This window comes from Hemicordylus capensis, chromosome 4 (genome assembly GCF_027244095.1).
Source record: "Hemicordylus capensis ecotype Gifberg chromosome 4, rHemCap1.1.pri, whole genome shotgun sequence".
Taxonomy (NCBI): Eukaryota; Metazoa; Chordata; class Lepidosauria; order Squamata; family Cordylidae; genus Hemicordylus; species Hemicordylus capensis.
This window is the reverse complement of record NC_069660.1, coordinates 118,450,684-118,472,363: the sequence shown is the minus strand read 5'-3', so window position 1 is coordinate 118,472,363 and position 21,680 is coordinate 118,450,684. Positions and strand designations below refer to the sequence as shown.

The 21,680-nt window shown below is 45.0% G+C and overlaps 1 protein-coding gene across 9 annotated transcripts in view; it reads right to left on the bottom strand.

Annotated features, from left to right (window-relative positions):
• Positions 1–21,680, bottom strand: part of SPATA1 (spermatogenesis associated 1) — a 55,051-nt gene that overhangs the window by 4,144 nt on the left and 29,227 nt on the right. For 7 of the 9 annotated variants that reach the window (XM_053244524.1, XM_053244525.1, XM_053244528.1 and 4 more), the window contains 3 exons: positions 19,649–19,774; positions 17,364–17,542; positions 504–602 (listed from right to left, as the gene is read on the bottom strand). In XM_053244524.1, coding sequence (XP_053100499.1) covers positions 504–602; positions 17,364–17,542; positions 19,649–19,774 — 404 coding nt within the window. Of the gene's footprint in view, positions 1–503; positions 603–14,628; positions 14,743–17,363; positions 17,543–18,041; positions 18,196–19,648; positions 19,775–21,680 lie in introns of those variants that run through there. The other 2 variants (XR_008305924.1, XR_008305925.1) reach the window with 2 other exon arrangements.

Sequence of the window (21,680 nt, the reverse complement as noted above, 5' to 3'; positions counted from 1 at the left end):
CCAGCCAAGGTTAAGCAAATCACAGGTTTGCTTAACCTTGGCTAAATGCCAGGTTAAAAAGTGGGGCTTGGCGTGGGGCAGTGCCAGGAGCAGCCTCACTCCCGGCACTTCACACAGTCAGCCTAACCCAGACTGAGTTGCCCTAGCCTGGGTTAAGATGTGCGTGTGAATAGATTTCCTGGAAAAAATGGTACCCTAATTTTTCCATTCCCTCAGAAAGACTGATGAAATTCAAAAGAAAGGACTCACAGTGGAGCAATGACTGCCACGTGCAGGGGCACAGGTGCTATGGAAGCAAAAGCACTGCTGCTGTGAACAGGAGTGCACACTCTTCAGTTTTCAGCACTCTAGTGTTTCAGGCTCTGAATAAGCACTAGCCGCCAAAGTGAAATACTGAAGAGCACAAAATGGGACTTCTAAAGAGCATTCTGGAGATAAACATAGGTGTGTGTTTTTGTAGGCTTGCACTTACATAAAACAAGCCGAAGAAGTTAGTACAATACCTTAATTTCTATGATAAGCTTCATTTTTGTATTATCTAGCTTTCTCCTTAGCTGGTCAAGTTCATGCTGCAGAGTTGTAATGTGGATTATTGCATTATTCTATGAGAAACAAGGATAAGTTTCATTCAGATCAGGACTAACATATACAGCATAACATCAAGAATTACCATTCATGCAAGCTGTCCCAAGAGCCTTTCTAGCATCACTAAGAGCATAGTCCTAGGCACTGAACCCAGTAGGTTCACTTCTAAGTCACACTGGGTTCAGGGTGACTTACTCCTAGGGAATATTTATTTTATTTTACATTCATTCATGCATTCATTCATTCAATTTCTATACCGCCATTCTCAAAAATGGCTCAGGGCGGTTTACGCAGAGAAATAACAAACAAATAAGATGGATCTCTGTCCCCAAAGGGCTCACACAATCTAAAAAGAAACACAAGATAGACACCAGCAACAGTCACTGGAGGTTGACTGTTCATTCATTCATTTGTTCAATTTCTATACCGCCCTTCCAAAATGGCTCAGGGCAGTTTACATTAAAACAAAACAATTAAAATCAATTAGCAGTTAAAAACAGAGGTTGTAAAACACCATAAAAAAAAGTTAATACATTCAAAACAGTTTAAAAACCCTGAAAAACCAGGTTACAACATTCAAACCATTTACAACAATTTAAAAACCCTGGAAGGCCATTCAGATTATGGATTTCTGCAAGGAGTGCATTCCACAGCCCAGGAGCAGCTACAGAGAAGACCTCTAAGTTGACACCAGATGCACCTGTGGCAGCTGGAGATGGATCTCCTCAGATGACCCTAACGTGTGGTGAGGATCATGCAGAAAAAGGTGCTCTCTTAGGTAACCTGGACCTAAGCTGTTCAGGGCTTTAAACCAGCACTTTGTATTTTGCTCAGGAACATATCCATGGCCAGTGCAACTGCTTCAAAATAGGCATAATATGGTCTCTCCAGATTGCCCCTGAGACCAATCTGGCTGCTGCATTTTGAAATAACTGAACTTTCCAAACTATGTACAAAGGCAGCCCCACGTAGAGCGCATTACAATAGTCAAGCCTGGAGGTTACTAGCTGGTGCACCACTGTTTTGAGGCCGTCCTCTTCAAGGAATGGACGCAGCTGTCGAATCAGCCGAAGCTGACAGAAAGCACTCCTGGCCATAGCCGCCACCTGAGATACCAGGGTGAGGCCTAGGTCCAGGAGTACTCCCAAGCTGAGTACCTGCTCCTTCTGGGGGAGTGTAACCCCATCCAGCACAGGAAGATCTAACTTATCCCTCAGATTCCGAACCCCTACAATGAGCACCTCCATCTTGCTTGGATTCAGCTTCCATTTGCTATCCCTCATCCAGCTAATTGCTGCCTGTAGGCAGGCATTTATTATTATTTATTTATTTATTTATTTTTAATATTTATATCCTGCTCTTCCTCCAAGGAGCCCAGAGCGGTGTACTACATACTTGAGTTTCTCTTTCACAACAGCCCTGTAAAGTAGGTTAGGCTGAGAGAGAAGTGACTGGCCCAGAGTCACCCAGCTAGTTTCATGGCTGAATGGGAATTTGAACTCGGGTCTCCCCGGTCCTAGTCCAGCACTCTAACCGCTACATCACGAGGGAATGAACGCCATTTCCTGATGATACAACTGAACAGGAGAAGTAGATTTGGGTGTCATCAGCATACTGATAACACCCAGCACCAAACCTCCTGATGACCTCACCCAGCAGTTTCATGTAGATTGGTGACAGAATGCATTGGTGACAGAATGGAGCCCTGGGGGTCTCCATATAACAGCTCCTGTTTTGAGGAGCAACTGTCACCAAGCTCCACCATCTGGAATCTACCCAAGAGATAGGAGCAGAACCACTGCAAAGCAGTGCCCCCTATCCCCAACTCCCCCAGGCGATCCAGAAGGATACCGTGGTTGATGGAATCAAACGCCGCCAAGAGATCCAAAAGAACCAACAGAGTCACACTTCCTCTGTTAATTCCCTGGTAGAGGTCATCCATCAGGCTGACCAAGGCTGTCTCAACCCCATAGCCAGCTCTAAAACCAGTTTGAAATGGGTCTAGATAATCACTTTCCTCCAAAACCACCTGGAGCTGGTCGGCCACCACCCTCTCTATCACCTTGCCCAACCAAGGGATATTGGAGATTGGCTTATAACTATCCATCGCTAAGGGGTCCAGGGAAGGCTTCTTAAGAAGAGGTCTAACCATTGTCTCCTTCAAACATGGAGGAACTGTACCCTTCCTCAGCGATGCATTCATGATATTAACTAGGCCACCTCCAACAATCTGACAACCAACAACCTGGATGGCTTTAAGAGGGGTTTGGATAATTTCATGGAGGAGAGGTCTATCAATGGCTACCAGTCGGAGGGCTGTGGGCCACCTCCAGCCTCAAAGGCAGGATGCCTCTGAGTACCAGTTGCAGGGGAGTAATGGCAGGAGAGAGGGCACGCCCTCAACTCCTGCCTGTGGCTTCCAGGAGCATCTGGTGGGCCACTGTACAAAACAGGATGCTGGACTAGATGGGCCTTAGGCCTGATCCAGCAGGGCTGTTCTTATGTTTTTATGTTCTTAATCTCCCTGCTAGACAGAAGCAGCCAAGTTGGACAAGGATCCAGAGAACAAGTGATAGACCTCACTGCCCCAAGCAGCTTGTCCACATCCTCAGGAGTCACAGATTGAAACTGATCCAACCTAATACTGCAAGAGGGATTGCTGAACACCTCCTTCATACACCCTGCAGAAATAGTGGAGTCCAAGTCAGCCCGAATATAGGAGATTTTGTCCACAAAGAATCCATTAAAAGCATCACAGCAGAATAGTTCCAGGGACTGATTTGAAGCAGAAGGAGCAGAAATTAAACTCCTCACAATCCAGGATAGCTCGGCTGAACACGAACCTGCAGGCTCAATGAACGCTGACTAAAATTCCTTCTTTGCCACATGCACTGCTACTGGATAAGCCTTCAAATGGGTCCTGTGATGCATCCTGTAAAATTCGAGCTGAGTTCTCCACTTACGTTCCAGTCGCCTACCCAGCAGCTTCAGCCCTCACAGCTCCTCAGTATACCAAGGGGCCATTCTTGAAGCAGGTCAGGAGGGACATTTTGGAGCAATCATGTCTACTGCCCTGTTAAGTTCCCTATTCCAGGTTCCCACCAGGGCATCAACAGACTCACCGGCCTCACCAACTTCAAAACCCTCCAAGGTCTTTTGGAAACCTGCTGGATCCAGCAGCCTTTTGGGCCGGACCATCCTAATAGGTCCATCACCCCTGCAGGGGTGGATTGTGGCTGTGAGAATGAACCTTAACCAGGTAGTGGTCCGTCCATGACAATGGGGAGACCACCGGATCCCCCATCCACGAACACCCCCGTGATCTGAACAAAAGACCAAATCGAGTGTGTGGCCGGCAACATGACTTGGTTCAGAAACTAATTGGGACAGGCCCATAGTTGTCATGGATGCTATGAATTACTGAGCTTTACCAGACAAGACAGCCCCAAAGTGGATACTGAAGTCCCCCAGCTCCAGAAGCCTGGGAGACTCCAACACGAACTCAGCGATCAGCTCCATCAGCTCAGTTAGGGAGTCAGTTAGGCAGCAGGATAAATGGTACACCAACATAATCCCCAATCTATCCCTAGTTCTTAGCCTTAGAAATACACACTCATTATAAATCAACTGTCTCACACGGGCCCTGGTAAGGGAAATGGCATTCTTATGGACCACAGCCACTACACACACACACACACACACACACACACACACTCAGCCCACATCCCCTAGCCTGATCCACAACAGAGTAACGTGGAGGGAGAAGCTGAGCCCACATTGGACCACATGCCTCCCCCAACCAGGTCTCAGTTATACATGCCAGGTCAGCTCCCTCATCCATGATCAAATTATGGACAATTTTGGTCTTATTCTGAACTGACCTGGCATTGCAGAGAAGCAAGGCCAGGCTCTGTGGGTAGTTGGAGCTGCTTCTCAAGGCCTGAGAGTTGACAAAGCAGTTGGAAGTGGAAACTAAATTATTGATTTCCCTTCCCCTGTAACAGCCAGCTGCTCTGCCAGAGCCAGTCATGACAGGATCTCAGCATAACTCCTTTAGCTCCTACCAGGGCTGTAGCTATAATTGAGCAGATGGGTTCAAAGAACCCATGGTCGCCAGCTCCTGAGGGTTCCCAGCTCCACCACTCCCTATTTTCTTCATTATCCCCCTCACTCTGAAGGGCCACCGGGGACAGGCCTCCTCTCCTCTCGCTATGCCCCTGGCTCTCACTTTGTTGTTGGGATTTACTACAGACTTTGTCTCAGTTCAGTGTAAGGGGCATGTTTCTCTGTATTTGGATGTAGCTATGTACTGGCCTGGGGGTGGAGTCTGGGTTTGTTTGTTTGCTCCATCACTCGTTGACTTAAATTAAAACTGAGAGGATTTTCCTCTCTCTGCATAAGGGATTGTTAGTCTATTGTTTTCTTAGTCTTTGTTTTAGTAATAAATATCAAACTCTTGTTTGTCAATTAAAGTTGCTTCCTGTACAGTTACTTATAGAAGATGAGTAATTTCTCTACAACATTGGGTCATGGCCCCATTGAGAAGCAATAAGCTGTAAGATAACAAAGAGTTTGTAGGCAAGGAAACCAGACAAGATGACTACTTTTGCATCTGTGGGGACGCATCCCACAGTTGAACTGCTCAATGAAACAAACTACAGAAAATGGGCCTTTAGAGTGAAGATGTTACTGAATAATACACTTGGACTATCTTATGTTCTGCAGGAACAAAGACCAACAGAGAATGAAGAGAAATAGCAAGAATGGGATCTGCAAACAAGCAAGCCATGGGACACATATATCTGACTGTAAGTGCTCAATTAATCTATCATGCAGATGGGATGGGAAACTGGCTGCTAGGCTGAACTGTGTTATGCCTCACTCCCGGGGCTGTTGTCTTTCTCAGAACTTTCATTTAGAGCGAGAGTGTGATGGTCTACCTCCACCTGAATTACCACCCCCACCCCCCAAATTCCCTTGTTTTCGCTGGCTTTGGGGGGCAAGGTTTTACAGCCTTTTCAAATGGTTTTAATTATTGTGAAGAACAGTTTAAACTGGGGGCGTTGGTCTGAAAAGAACTCGATCATCACTTCCTTGTGCCAACTTCTCCACTGGACACCTGTGGATACTGATCTTGTTGGTTTTAATTTTTTTGCCAAGTGCCTTTGGGTTTAAGAAACTACTGCTTGTGTTTCACGCCTCTTGAGCATCATTATATTGCTTTAAACTTTGTTACTATCTTAAACTTTGGGTTATCTACTATATTAGGGGTTTTCCCCCCAGATTCTACGGTCCAGTCTCAGCAATCTCAGTCTAATGTTTCTTCTGATTCTGTTTCTTCTCCTACTCTCTGTGCTCATAATTTAAATTCTTCATCTGGCTCTTTGACTAAACCCTCTGTGATCTCGTGTGATAATCATTCTGGGCTCTCAGCCAGTAGTCCTGGGAGGTCAGCCAGTGCAGCTTCTGTTTTACCATCTGGCACTGCTGAGTCACAAAATTCTTCGGGTGTTGATTATTTAATTTATTATTATTATTATTATTAATTTAATTTCTATACTGCCCTTTCAAAAATGGCTCAGGGCGGTTTACACAGAGAAATAATAAATAAATAAGATGGATCCCAGTGCCCGAAGGGCTCACAATCTAAAAAGAAATGTAAGAGACACCAGCAGCAGTCACTGGAGGTTCTGTGCTGGGGGTGGATAGGGCCAGTTACTCTCCCCCTGCTCAATAAAGAGAATCACCACATTAAAAGGTGCCTCTTTGCCAAGTTAGCAGGGGCTTTACCTTCTTCTTGCTCTGGTTTAGTACGCATTGATGCTTTTCCCAGCCCTTGTCTAGATTCTCCCCTGCCTTTTCTGGTTCGTCGTCTATTTTTTCTGGTTATGATAAGTCACCTGGAATTTTCTTCCAGGGTTATCCTCATCCTTTCCCCCACTGCTTCCTCTGTACCTTCCTATCTCTCTTCTGTGTTTTCTGACTTGTCTCCTCCCACTTTTCTTTAATATCTCTTTTGCCAGTTGGGTTGAACCTGTAGCTTATCCTATTTTTAGACTCTGTTTTTCAGTTATTATGCTTGTTCACTGATTCCTGTTTTTCCCCTCCTCCTCCTCCTCCAATTTTTCTTATTTTCTTTTTAGTTTTCAGTTTTTTAATTTCTTTTTTGTCATCTAGGGGTCCCTAGCATGTGATTATTCCTGGAGATGGTTTTTATGTTGGGGGTGGGTGGGAGAGGAGCCTATTATCACAGTGACAGTCTTTGGGAAGTATGGCAGGAGAAGTGGGGCTTGTCATCATAGGGGAAGGAGTCCCTGCTGTCTTAGGCAGGTCCTCTCTTCCTTCCATCCCCCCAACCTCTCTCCTGGGTCCATGTGTCCGGATTGCTGGTGTTCATGGCCTTAGGATGCAGATATTTCATGCCCAGTCAGTCTGTAATAAGACCTCCTGCATCTCTGATCTCTTGTTGGAGGAGCAAGATGACCTGGCTTGCATTACTGAGACCTGGTTGGGCACAGATGGGGATGTTGCCCTATCTGAGATGTGCCCTCCTGGCTTCTGTGTGTTTCATCAGCTCCTAGGCCATGGCCGGGGTTAGGGTTAAAAATGTCAATTAACTCTTTGCTGTGCAACATGCATAGTCAAACCAACTTTTGGATCTGAATCTGTTCTGCGGTGACTTAGATGTACTACTCATAACAAATGCTTGCAACTTTTTAATAAGGGTTTCATAGATATCCAAGATAGAACTAGCTTCAGCAATCACCGTTGCTAAGCGCAGTGAGGAACCCTCTTCCGAGTTCAACCAACTGCTCACCAATTCACTAATTTGTCCACACCACCTAATTCTAAGGGGCCCAGCTTCCTCTAAAGCATCATATTGTTGATTGTAAGTGGCCTTGACATTGCTCACCAGGGGCTTACAGTTGAATACCAATGGTCTCATTGGTGTGCTTACATCCAAGATTTCCATGTGCAAGACGGCCCACCTGTGATGAAATATAGTGTGGGACGCGCTGGAGCCAGAGGCAGCACCAGATGTCCCCTCTCTCTCTGGACCCCACCAGTGGGCAATCAGGGCCAGGAAAGCAGTCACACTGTGACAAAGCAGTACCACTCACACTGTTCCACAGATCAGTGGCCGTGCAACAATTAATTGAGAAATACACAAGATCCTCCAAATCTATCTTATTTGCTGCATTTGTAGATTTTAAATCTGCATTTGATACAATTTCTAGAGTATGCCTATGGTCCAAGCTCTGAAGCACCTCAATTGATAAGAGGCTTTTGCTGCAGCTGATCAAACTGTATGACAACACAAGTCTTAGAATGAGATGCAACTGGCAGGGCCAATTATCTAGGCCTATTAGGACCTATCGGGGGGGGGGGGGGTCAAGCAGGGTTGCATTCAGGCCCCTTCATTGTTCAATATTTATATTAACTCTTTAATCAAGTGTCTGCAGGGCTTAGATATACATGCCCCGAAGTTGGAAGACAGACAGCTTCCTGTTCTTTTATATGCAGATGATGCGGCCATTTTGTCCCAGTCACAAATGGGGATGAGAAGAGCTCTTAAGGCAGGGCTTCACAACTCAAATGTCCTGGTGGGCTGGAACCATCCACAACTTGGCATGCAGGGGCCAAGGTCAAATTTTTAGCACATTATTACATTAAAATTAAAAATATTATTAGTTACTTGTAGATCTACTCCCCCTGTCAATGGACCACTGTTCCCTCTAACAGGGATTCCCAGATGTTGTTCACTACAACTCCCAGCATCCCCAGCTGCAGTGGCCTTTGGGGATTATGGGAGTTGTAGTCAACAACATCTGGGAAATCTCTGTTAGAGGGAACACTGCAATGGACCCATAGTTTTAACCAAGGAAAGTGGCCAGAGAATAGGTCCTGTCCCTGATCAATCAGTGGGGCCCCTAGAGTGCATGCCAGCCCCCAAACAAATGTCGTCCTCTACTCTCCCTAAATAGTTGTTGCTTTCAGGCAGCAATGCTAGGCATGCTTTCATGGGAGTAAGCCTCACTGGGCACACCATGCACAGGAAGGTGCTATAAGGCAGTTTCCAGCTTCTGTGGTGCTTCAGGATACCTGGGGACCAGTAAAATAGTCTCTGCGGGCCAAATCTGGCCCCCAGACTTTATGTTGTGCAGGCCTGTGTTAAGGCCTTAGCCCTCTGTTACAAGGAAGAGCAACTGGACATTAATTATCAGAAAATTAAAATCTTGGCCTTCTCCAATAAGAGAAAAAAGTATAAATGGAGAATTGACAATCATGATATAGAGGAGGTAAAATGTTTTACATATTTATTTATTTGTTCGATTTCTATAACACCCTTCCAAAAATGGCTCAGGGCAGTTTACACAGAGAAATAATATATAAATAAGATGGATCGCTGTCCTCATAGGGCTCACAATCTAAAAAGAAACGTAAGTTAGACACCAGCAACAGTCACTGGAGGTACTGTGCTGGGGGTGGATAGGGCCAGTTACTCTCCCCTGCTAAATAAAAGAGAATCACCACATTAAAAGGTGCCTCTTTGCTAAGTTAGCTGGGGTCGTATTTCAGGATTCTGGAAGGAAGACCACCCAAATTAGATATGCTGCTGCTCAGGTACAGAGAAGTGCGTCAGCAACTCTCAACTTCCACAGGCAGCAAGGAGGGATATTCATTCCAGCTGCCATCAACTTATTCAAGGTGAAGTTGATGGCTCAAATATTATAAAGGGCACAGCTGGGACCCTATGCTAACTATTCCCTCCTGGAGCGGGTTCAAAAAAGGTTCTTAAGAACATTATTTCTGACCTCAGCATGTATTTCTAATGCCACTCTGAGGCTGGGTGTTACCTCAATAGAGACCAGAGCTTTGTATCTAATACTAATAAACTGGGCAAGATTCAACTTATTGCCTTCTGGTCTCCTTCCCTTAGATAGGTACTGCTCAAGCTGGTGGGAGAACTGTGTTAGGAAGCTCCATACCTATGCTCTTTCACCTGAGGCAATCCTCTCTGTGGGATTGGTCAGGGCCAAAAAAACTTATTAAACAAAGGATCTGGGATACTGTCATGGCCCAGACCTCTGAGTCAGAAGAGTCAGAGGAGGAGCGGGAGGACTTGGTTGGGAGTACAGGCTCAGAGGTACAGCAGCAGGATTTGGCTGTGAGAACAGACTCTGAAGCTGAGCTGGAACGGCAGCAGACAGAGGAATCTGAACAGCTGGCAGAGATGAGGGCTGAGGAGACTGATCAGGAGGAAGCTGGAATTTTACCTGTGTTACGAAGACGTCTCAAGAGAAAAGCTCAGTGGGGGACACGCAGGCGCAAGATCTCACAGGAGAGGAAATAGAAATGCTGAGTCAGGAAAGCCTGATTGGCTGCCGGTTATCTTGAGCCCTATATTAAGCAGACACTGTTTCTGGGACAGATTACTGTCAACAACGTTGCCTATCACAGACAGTGTCTGTACTTAAGAATTATTCAACCTTTCTTGTTTCAGCCTGTCCTTGTTCTGTTCATTCCTTGTTCCGTTATTTTCAGTTATTACTCGGTTATCGTAGAGGGGGGTACCTAGTTTAGTTCAAGGGGCTTTGTTTTTGTTTATGCTACTTTTCTTTGTGAGTCATTTTTTTGCTTTTGTCCGTGCAGCTAAGCTGCTATTCTTATCTCCAGACCTTTGATTTAACTCACAGAAGTAGAGCTGAAGGGATTGTAAATCCTGTCGGGTCAGCCGAGCCAACAGATCTATGACAGATACTGAGTTTCAGAATGTCAAGGACATCTAGGTCATTCCACCTGCTCAGTGGTGGGATGAGAACTTGCCCAGCAGATTATCTATTCCTCCTCACCTTTCCTAAACATGGATGGGGCTTCTCAAGGACCATCCCTTTGGAATCCCTTTGGAATTACTGGCAGGCAGATATAGCAGAATTCCAACTGAGCAGAGATATTGCCCCTGTAACTCTGAGGAGATCGAGTCAGTTGCACATGTACTCCTGCGGTGTGTATTTTATATAGGTCTTAGGCGAAGGGTAATTGACCCTGTGTTACATAACCTACCAGGACGATCGGATGAATTCTACATCAAATATTTGTTAACAGATGCGAATCCGTCTATGACACACAGTTGTGAAATTCTGTTGTTCTGCAATACAAGTTCGATGCAGTCTGCTGGCTAACAGATCCAGTGTACAGATATGTTATTACTATGGCTATGTTTAAATTTTACATTTGTTTTAGATGTTCAGATGTTGGTCAAAGACCGTAATAAAGACTGACTGACTGATAAAAGAAAGACTCATTGAGAAGGGGAGATTGAGACAGAACCAGAGAGTTTCAATCAGGAAGGGGAGATTGAAATGGAACAAGAAGTGAGATGTTCAAGCAGAGTTAATAAAGGCATTCCACCTAAAAGATTGTAATTTGTCATCTTTCTTCAGAAGCAAAGTATAGATGGTTTAGTATGACCTGAAATAATAATCATAGTTTGTTTGTTTCTTAAGGACAACCATTGGTTATCATACCACTTTAAAATCATCTTGCAAATATTCACAAGCATTTATGGACAGTTTGGGAAAAGAGATCCTGAAAGTATCACTTTGCTTAGAATAATCTGACTTGGTTCACCACACAGTTTTTTTTAAAAAGAGGCCACATTTCCTTAAGTATATGTATTAAGAAGACTGAAAGAGTAATACTCCCAGAACTACAGAAGAGTAGTTCCAAGTCCCTTCCCTGAATTACAGTGCAAATTTCACTAAAAATATTTACTTCAAAATCCTGAGGGAAGAAGACATGCCAACACTCAATGGGGCTGTTCACACGAGCAACCCTACCTGAGCTTTCACAACCCTACCTAGGTAGGGCTGCTTGTATGGAGCACCGGAATCAAGCCCAATCTCGGTGCTGCCCCACTGGGTAGCCCAGGAGTTTGCCACAGGCTATTACTGAGGTAATATGACTTCAGAACTGGTAATGTGTCTGCTTGGGTTACCTGAAGGGGGTTGACTGCCTAGAGCACCCAACAGTGGGGACACCCCTCAATGCACTCCACTTCTTACTTGGTGCACTGAGGGATTTCTGAAGGCCAGGCTTTGTTTTCCCAGCCTCCAGATGGCCGTGCAGCTCCAGGCTGCACCACTTGTGTGGGCATGCCAGCCACATGGCCCAAGAAAGTGGAGAGGTTTTCTGGGGGGAAAGTAAGAGAGATCCTGCCCTCCCTCCCTCCAGCCCTCCCCGCCCTGCCATCCTGGGTCATATGAATGATGTTAGAGTCTAGCACCAAGGCCATGAAGTGATACTGTACAGGACAGAGTTGTCAATTTTCTATATTTATACAAGTGACTCAAAAAGGTCCAGGACAACCCAAAGATCCACTTGGACTTTCCTGAAGGAGCCTCCTACAAAGAGTCACTTGCTATGTAAGGGAAGATCAAGAGACCTTTGCTACAGTAACACAACTATGGCTGTTATGCCCTTTGTAAAGAGCCTGTGAGCTGCTGAGAAATCAAAGGGTAGAATTTGTTATTAGTAACAGGTACTACCAATGGCAAAATGTAGGAACACATTGTGCGTCGGCAAGTGTGTTTGTTCTGAACAGCTTTGCACTAGATTATGCATACATGATGGCTAGATTGTGCATATATGCAGTGTTTCAATATTACTTTTTTATAGTTTTTAACCCTTATATCTGTTTAGTTATCACTCATATACTATCATTTTGTAATAAATTGGTTTCTGGGAACTGAATTTGAATTACCTATTACTGCAAGGGGTACACGATTTATCTTATATTTCCCATATACAAGTATGTAATGGACATAAATCCTTGAAACACCACCGTACTGGCAGATCTGGTTTCATAGCCTACATTACTCAGCAAACTGTACATTTTTCTCATTTGCTCTAATCACTAAACAATGAGGTCATGCACATGACGTCCAGCAACCACTGCTAAGAAGAGCTTGTGCTAGACTATTGTGTGCCCTAGGCAAACACATTGACACTCTACACTCTGCGCCCCTCTGGGGTCTGTGCCCTAGGCGGGTGCCTAGTTGGCCTAATGGTAGCACCAGCCCTGCTGCTAAGGGCTGCAGGAAAGGCAGGAGCTCACCTGACTTCCCTGCCGCACACCCACATGAGCAGAGGCACAGTGGTGGCAAGAGCTGGGAGCAGGAGGTCTTCCCCTCCTGCATGCAAGAGCACCATGAGCATGAGCACAGTGGCTGCTCTTATTAGAGCAGCCATGCTTAGTGTGGCCACTCCTTCCTTGCAGCTCAATGCTGGAAATGGTGGCAGGCCAGGCAGAAGCCCTTTAAGTTGTCAGCGATCGTGCCCATGATCGCCTGCCAAGCTTAAAACAAACCTGTGGTTCATTTAACCTTGGCTGAACGCTCGGTTAAAAAGTAGGGCTAGCACGTTCTAGGAGATGTTCTAGCCTTCCGCTCCCAGTGCTCCAGACGACACGAGCTGCCGGGGTAGCCCCAGGTGACTCATGTTGTGTGAATAGCCTTAATATGTTATGCAACTCCACTATTTGTCTCCCTGTAGTGTTGGGAGCCAGGGTTACTGATATGTGGTAATGCCTGTTGTATCTCAAGCCCAAGGGATCTGGCCAGTCACAAGGCTTGCTCAACACAGAGGTGAGGGTCTTCAATAGCTGAAAGTGAGGCTATTCTCAGGACCAATCCTACCTGGCTACAACTGCCCTACCCGGGTAGGGCAGGTCGTGAGAACTGCTAGAATCAGGACCGATCCTGATGCTCCTCCACTGGGTAGCCCAAGTTTTTAACCTGGGCTAAAGGTGAGGTAGGAGGGCACACACACACACCCTCCTACCCCACTGCCCAGTAGTCTGGATGCATGGACTTCCAGCAGCTCCTTTCAGGCTGCTGGTAGCCATTAAATCCATAAAAGCCTGGGGAAGGAGCAACCTGTTCCCTGCTAACTGAGCAAATAGGCACCTTTCAAAGTGGTGATTCTCTTATTGAGCAGGAGGAGAGCACCTGGCCCTATCCATCCCAAGCACAGCATCCCTCCAGTGGCTGTTGCTGGTGTGTGTCTTATGTTTCTTTTTTAGATTGTGAGCCCTTTGGGGACAGGGAACCATATCTATCTATCCATCCATCCATCCTGTTTTGGAAATGTTGTTGAAAAGCAGTATATAAATAGGAGGAGGAAGAGGAGGAGGTGGTGGTGGTGGTAGAGTAGGAGGTGGAGGAAGAGGAGGAGGATTTCCACCAAGCTGCTCACATGATGCATTGCGGATTCCTAGATGCTGGGCTTCCTTTTCCCACCCTCCAGATGTCCGCACCACTCAGTGAAGCACGGATCATTTGGGCATGTGAGTGGAGTGGTCTACAGGGAACTAGTGGTTGTGTGCGGGGGGTGGGTAAGGTAGGTGTTATCCCCAGCCCCACACAAAACGGTTGTGTAAATAACCCTTTAACCCTATACTTCAGTAACTTCCACCACATGACTGCTTGTCAGATCTCAGGCTGTGATCAGAGCCATCTGCATTATGGTCGTCACTCAGGCAGAGACAATAGTCATGGGCCATCCAACGTGGGGACTTCCTACCACAGCTATGAAATGTTTTAAAGAACATTCACAGCACCAGAAGCATGCAGCAGAAGGGAAAACAAATTGGAAAAACAGCTAACCACAATAGCAAGCGCCGGGGTGTGTGTGTGTGGGGACTCTTTGAGAATCAAAAGGCTACGTGAGAAACTCCATGAGAAAGTTCTCAACAATGCTGCTACTGAAGTAGTCAATAAAGAACTGAGGAATGCATTTGCCCCATCCCTGGAAACATGCTCAAAGAGGCTTGTTGCCTCCCTACCCAAGGGGAAAGGCAGGACTGCTGACCCTTTGATAAAAACTCTAAAACGTTCCAAATTTGCTCTGCACAGACACAGAACCCAACTGTTTTTTGTTTGTTTGTCAGAGGCAGGGGGTTGGGCACATTCTCCCACTGATCATCACCAAACCAAGGCTTATAAAGTGCTTCCTTTATCCCCACCAGTCCCTCATACTTACTGGTCCATGTGGGAACAGCTGTGCTACTGAGATGAGGGGAGTAGCGGAGAGGTGCCCCCGCCATTACCAATTGTGGGACTATACAGACACTATAAAGAAGCTAATTAATACGTGCTGTAAACAGACAATGAACAGAAGAAAGAAATATGAACAGTTGACGTATATAAAACCATGGATTAACAGGAAGTTAAATTATAAAAGGTGAATAAGAGAATTTGGCTGGATGAGAAAGGGCTGACACACAACAGTTTTTTTGGTTCTCAGACTAATACGCAAAATTGTTTCTCAGTATCTGGAGGGCATGATTCATACGGGAAGGATTTAATTAATTTAAAACTTTATTCTCATGACTCTCATTGTTGAGCCAGTGGGAAAAGGATCTTAGGCTGACAAAATAATATATGTGTGAATTAGGCTAGTAGCATGTTATGCCAATTCAACATGAGGGGAAATGGCTTGCAGAAGAGTTTCCATCATTCTTTTATTTTCTTTTTGCATCAGCATGCCAGTTTCTCAACACATTTAAACATAGTGATACTTCTTCAGTCTCTTGCTGTTGAACTACAATAATATAATATATAACTATAATGAATATTTATTTATTTATTAGATTCGTATACAGCTCTTCTAAAATGGCTCAGGCTTATATACCCAACATAAATTGAATGTAATTTGTGTGGTCTAATTGTAAGTATTTACATTATTCAAATGTAAATCCCACATATTTCAGTGAGGCTTATTTCTATGTGTGCCTAGGATTGTGGCTTTGGGCTTCTTTTTTGTTCTTCCTCTCACTACCATTATTTTAATGCTTTTTAACATATTATAATAATGAGATTATTATGAATGGACTCCTGAAGCCACTATTTCCAAAATTCACAGCTTCAGTTAAATTACTGTCATGACCCTGGTCTCTCCACGGCCCTTCTCTTGTTTTACTTCTCCCTCTCACCTTCCCTAGGCAGGGCCTCAGAGGTTTTGAGGGGAGGGGGTTTGGTTCACCTGAGTTCTCCTTCTCCAGGCTCCTTGGGGTCACTGTGGCAGTCTCTCTCTGGAGACCTCCAACACTCGCCCTCCAACTGCCCCTCATCCCTGGCCGAGCCTGCCTTAAATCCATCCTGACAACTGATGCATCCCACGCCCCCACTGACCTCTGCCCTGCCATATCAGGCTGCTCTCACCCTTATCCCCCTCAGCTGTGCCTCTGTCTGCTGCTGCCTCCTCCCTCACTCGCCCCCACTCTTCCCCCAGCCCCTCTAGCCTGGCTCCTTGGTCTTGCAGTGTCTTGGCTGGCCACTCATTGGGCTGCTCTGCTTGGCCACGTGCCCCGCCTGGGGCCTCTCTTGCCCTGGCTGCTGAGGGAACCTTGGAGCCGGTAAGGCCAGCAGGGGTCCCCACCAGACAATTACTTTAGAATAAGCTATCATAAGGTTGTAGCCAATAATGATACAAACCATCCCTAATACAAGTATTAAAAATGCTAGCTATCCAAGCTGCTGGCTATAACCTTTAAAGCCCTAAACAACTTAGAAGACAGACCATGTTACCTAAAGGACCTCCTCTCCTCTTATACGTGGCTGCCCAATGCCCACTAAGGTTATTCATGAAACTTCTATGCATACTGCTATCTTCTGTGGTGTGGTTGGCTGGGATGTATGAAAAAGCATTTTCTATGGTTGCACTGAGGATTTGGAACTCTCTGCCCTGGGAAGTTCATTATTTCCATCTTTTCAATGGTCGGTTTTCACTACTGATTGAAGACATTTCTTTTTTTCTTTTTTCTTTTTTGACAACTTTTGATTTATTTGTCACTCTATAAAGTGTTTTGTCTACTAACTGGCTCTTTACTGGTTCTCTTCTCACTGCTATGTCCTTTATATTGCTTTTTTCTTAATTGTTTCATTATATTTTGTGTTGTTTTTAGTTATGTAAGCTGCCTTGAGTAGCTCTGTTTATTCATAAATTTTCAAATAGATTAATTAGTTAAATACATCAAAAATCCATCCTTTAAAAATGTAATAAGGGTAGGAAACAACTTGTTCCAGACTGCCTGATTGTAAGACTTACTATTACATTAAATATATACATAGCATTGTAGCATATCAACTAGTGCACCAATGCAAAGTGACAAACAATTACATTTCACTTACACTACAGGGACACTGAGTGTTGCTTAAGGTCAGACTATTAATATGTGACTTCAGCCCTTTTCACTGTCCACTGTTTGGACAGTTTGGACTGTTTGTTGGCCATACAACAAAGCTATGTGGGATAGGTGGGTGGCAGGCTTCACCACTCTCCCTAAAGGACAGTTGTACATGTAGAAGGCTCTGCCATGCTGTTGAGAACCCTGGCAGGTATGATTGCATAATATTACATATTAGTGCAAGAACATTTTTGCACAATAGAACCAATATTGTTGTATATGCAGAGTGGGCAGTGCAGAACTGCCCACAGTACACTACGTGGCATGTCAGCCAGTACTAAATACAATAAAGGGAGTTACTTCCACTTACATTTATTTAGGATCACAGCTGAAAGTATTTTTTAAAAACCCTTGTATCTTAAATTAAAGATACAGGAATCCAGATTAGTGAAAGTCATTTTAAAGCTATATTAAAGTTCTCTCCTGTGCTGGTTACTATAAATGCTAAACAATATTTTAGGTAATATCTGACTACACAGTATGAAGGAGCATAGATAAAGGGAAGCTAAAACTGAAGATTCAGGATTACCTTTGAACTGGCAATATGTGTTCCGTTATTTCGTCTTTTTCTAATATCCCTAGCTTCTAGCTGTGTCAATATTTTCTGGTAGTGAAGCTCTAAATCTTCTCGCAGTTGATTTAAAACTTCCTCCAAGGAAGCTGTGACTTTCTTCTTTTCAAAGTATTTCTTCTTCCAGGCATCACGCGCTGCAAAAGAAAACAAGAGCACAGTTTATATAATATACTGCAAATAATAGTAGTAATCAACATTTCTCTTCACTTTATACACCAAAAAGCACTACTAAGAATAGCTATATACCACTCTTCAACATAATTCTTAAGGTGGTTTTCATAGAAAAATAAATACATAAATAAAGTACTGTGTTGAAGACAATTTATGACTATCAGTCACTGTGCCTGGTCAAACTGCATGAGTTCAAAAAAGATTAGCTGAATTCTAACTTATGGAAACTGAAGACAGAGAGCACAATGTTTCCAGACAAATGTGGGATAACAGAAACAAAGACCAGATGCAAGATAAGGCAAAGAAGTGCAGACTGAGGAGCAAACAAAAAAGACTTAAGTTGGTCCAATTCTGATGGAAACAGATGTGAATCTGAGGGGAAGTAGGGACAGTTATGCTATGCAGGCAAAAGGGACAGGAGAGAGGCACAGAGCATGGAACAGAAGAGAAACATTCAGTTACCTTTCTTGAGTCTGCTCTCTTGTGTGAAACACCAAAGAAGTATTTCCCACCCATGAAGAGTGGAAAAATTAGGACCCTTGTTAGGTTCTGCTGGCAGAAGGCAGGATAGGCAGTCAGAGTGCAGGTGCAGTGCCCAGGACTTCTGTGCAAGTTCCTAGCAAGCAAAGGGAGCACTGAGGTTTCCAGGCAATCAAGCACAAGGGATAGCTCATGATGGCAGGCCTGCTTTGGGAAGGACTCAGCCACAAAATCTTCTATCTGGGGGTTCCACTCAGGATTCTCTTTGGATTTTCTGCTCAGGAGGTCTTGGGTCTCTCAGGCAGTCAAAGCACAAGAAAAATCTTGTGTAAGTCCAACACAGAGAGTTGCCCAAAGACTCAAGTTGCTGAGAGTGGCCAGGGCAGTACAGCAGCTGGACCACACAAGGTGCGCTCAAAGCTCGTTATTTCAGCTCAAGGTTTGGACTCTGCAATCCTGTCTGCTCAGGAGCTCAGCAGTCTGGTGATTCAGCTTAAAGAAAGGGGAAAGGGTTGAACACATATGCAGGCATTTGGATGAATCCTCTGGAAAAGAGATTTGGCAACTTGCACTGCCAAATCCCCACAGCAACAGCAGACCTTTCTACCTCTCAGGAATCCTCTTCCCATGAACAGAGCAATCACAGAGCAGTGATGGGGGTGGGTGGGGTATGTGTGTGACAGCATCTTTTACATGGTTTGTCTAGTGTAAAGACCCTCAAAGATGGGAAAATTCTAGGTTAGAATGCAGGTTGAAGGGACCAGGGTCTTGAAAGGGGTATGGGTATGCATTGTTCATCCAGATGATGGTTAAATTAAAGGACTCTGTTGTTTATAATCTGCATACCTAGCTTCAGGTTCTTTGCCTTGATTGCAGTTTGGGGTGTCTGAATAGGTTAAAGCCCACTGTTAACATTTCTTTTATCAGGAATCAGGACAGGAATTCATGCTTCCTCAAGGACACACCTGACTCAAACAGTGGAGAACCTGCTGTTTACAGGTGGATCTTGCACAGGTCTAGCTTCTGCATGACAATACTACCTGATCCAATTCAGAATCACATCTCTCTCTGTGGCATCAAATACCTGCCAGTGCTGAGGTGCTGCCAATGGCAAGCCTTGGGTTCCTGGCAGACAAAAGTGGGGGAAACACAGGGAGGGGAAAGAAGCAGGCGGCCTGTTGACAAGCTTCCTAGGCCTCCAGCTCCCTCACTCCAGCAGACAAAGCCACTCTCCATTTCCTATCCATCTCTCTCCACACCAAGGGGCGAGGCTATTTTGATAAAGCTTGACTGCTTTATAAAAGCACAGGTGGATCTAGGAGGAGTCAAGGGGAGGAGACCAGCAGTTTCCAATAGGTAGAATCTAGTGGCTTTTGGTAGGTCCAAAGTCCAATGTAAAAGTTATATTCACTTAAGGTGAAGAGCTAAGGTGTTCTGTGTACAACAATGGCTGAAGGAAGCGGGGCGGGGAGTCTGCCCCTTGCTTTTCTGACAGCTGACCTGAAAGCAAATCAATCAATTCCAGAATATCTGAGCAACATTTTTTGCTGGCCAATTAGGAACATCAGGCACCTCAGTCTAGAACATACCATGATATCTTCTGAGTTTCATCAGTTCAAGCAAGGCTTTCACTTTTTTAATCAGTTCCTCTCTAGTTTTTTCCAGATGCTTTCGTTCTGCCTTGGTATGTTGCAGCTGTCTATTTAACTCAGTTCCTGGTGGAAAGAAAATCGGCAGTTAGTATAGTTGTGAGGGTTAAAAGTAGGAAGAGTAAATAATTCTCAGGATGCAGGGTCTCCAAGCAGAAAATGAGCCCAGAACAACAGAAAGGTTTGTAGTTCTGTTGTTGGCTAGTTCCTGTGTGGTTGATAACACAGAAGTAAAAAGTGTGCTCAACCAAATAAAAGTAATGCCATGTATTAAGGTATTATAGAGCATCTGTCTATTCTGGAGTGGAGGGAGTTCTTGGATATGTTCACTTGGAGCACTGAAACCCTGCATACACCTGAGATCTATGTACCCAGCCTCCATTGATATCTTGTGCAGCTGATGCAGGGAACTGCAGGGAAGGAATGCTGTTGGTGCACAAAACTCCACACCATTATTATATCTTCTTTTCTCAAGCATTTCTTCCCACACTTTTGGTTTTGAACTAAAGTACTCTGCTGGGAATGTGAAAAGCTTCCATGCCGACATGCCTGTGGTTTTGTATTGTGGGGAAAAAAATTGAACTGTTGGGATCACCATCCCAGGAGCGCAATTCCACATCAAATGGGCCAGAATTTATCACAGCTGTTGGAGTGATGCAATAGAGACAGTGTTGTTTGCAGAATATACAAGGTTATTGGGTTCATATGATTTGTATTACATGAAGGGTTTTTTGTATCATATTAGGGTTTGGGGCATCACCCTACCACCAGCACCCTTACTTGGCCCCAGGTAGCCTGGTTTGTTACATCATGGCCAGGTCCACTTGTCCACAAACGAATCCCCAGACTTTATAATGTGGCTCTTGGGGCCACATTGTAGAAATTGTCATGGTAATATACTGCTCACAACCTCCTTGTGACTTCTTACTGTGCCCACTCTGCCACATTGGCAGGGCTGGGAATTCTGTCCAGGGCTAATAGGTGGTTCAACCAGCACCTCTCTCTCAGATGTTCAGTTCCATTGCTCCTGGCTGCAGGTATGCTCAGAGCCATCTTAGAGCTGCTTCTAGTGCCTGCCAGGTCCTAGTACCGGATCACGACCAGTGGCTGGGAAAGAGCAAATGGGCTCAGAAGCTGGCACAGTCAGCAGCAGCGCAAGGCTCATAGGGACACGGGGGGGGGGGGGGATGCTTTCAAGTGATGCCTAAACTTATGAGACTAGTTAAACTAGAATCTCTCAGCTGGGAACCAGTCAGGCACAATCTTCACCAAAATGAATGGAAATTGCCTAAGAGAAGTGGGTGGAGGATTGTGCCTATTATTTAGATATACTAGCTGACATCCTGACTAGCACAATGTGCATGCTTTGAAGGACTGCAGGGGTGTCACAGGACCCCTTGTGCAACTCCCCCTTTCCCCCCGTGCCACATGGATGGTTGTGCAAGAGCCATTAGAATTCAGAGCGGACCCTCAGCAATGTGTTTCAAATCTTGCACAGTCCTTCCAGAGCACAGGGAGCACGCTGAACTCTAACGGCTCTTGTGTAACAGTGTGCACCCAAGGGGAAAACGGGAGTTGTGTTAGGGCTCCCATTGTGCTCCCACGGTCCCTCAAAGCATGCATGCTGCTTCACGCAGGATGTCAACTGCTATGTGTCACGCTATGCTTAGCTTGTTATGTGGATGCCTAGATTGATTTTGCTGCGACTGAAGTGGAGTAAACTTCATTTTTCCTGCCTCAGAGGCACTTAGTGAAAGGAATGGCAGCCATTACCATTGTTGGGATTAGTGTTGTCAGAAAACTGTCACATATGATGGACAATTTAGAAGCTCCCTGCTTTTAAAGACCTCTCAGGACGAGATATGTTGAAGTGATGCACACACTGGGTCTCTTGCCTCCTCTGCAGGCCAGGCAGTAGAAGTCTTGTGCCTCACCTGCTCTAAGCTAATGTAATTCTTAATTACAACTCAAT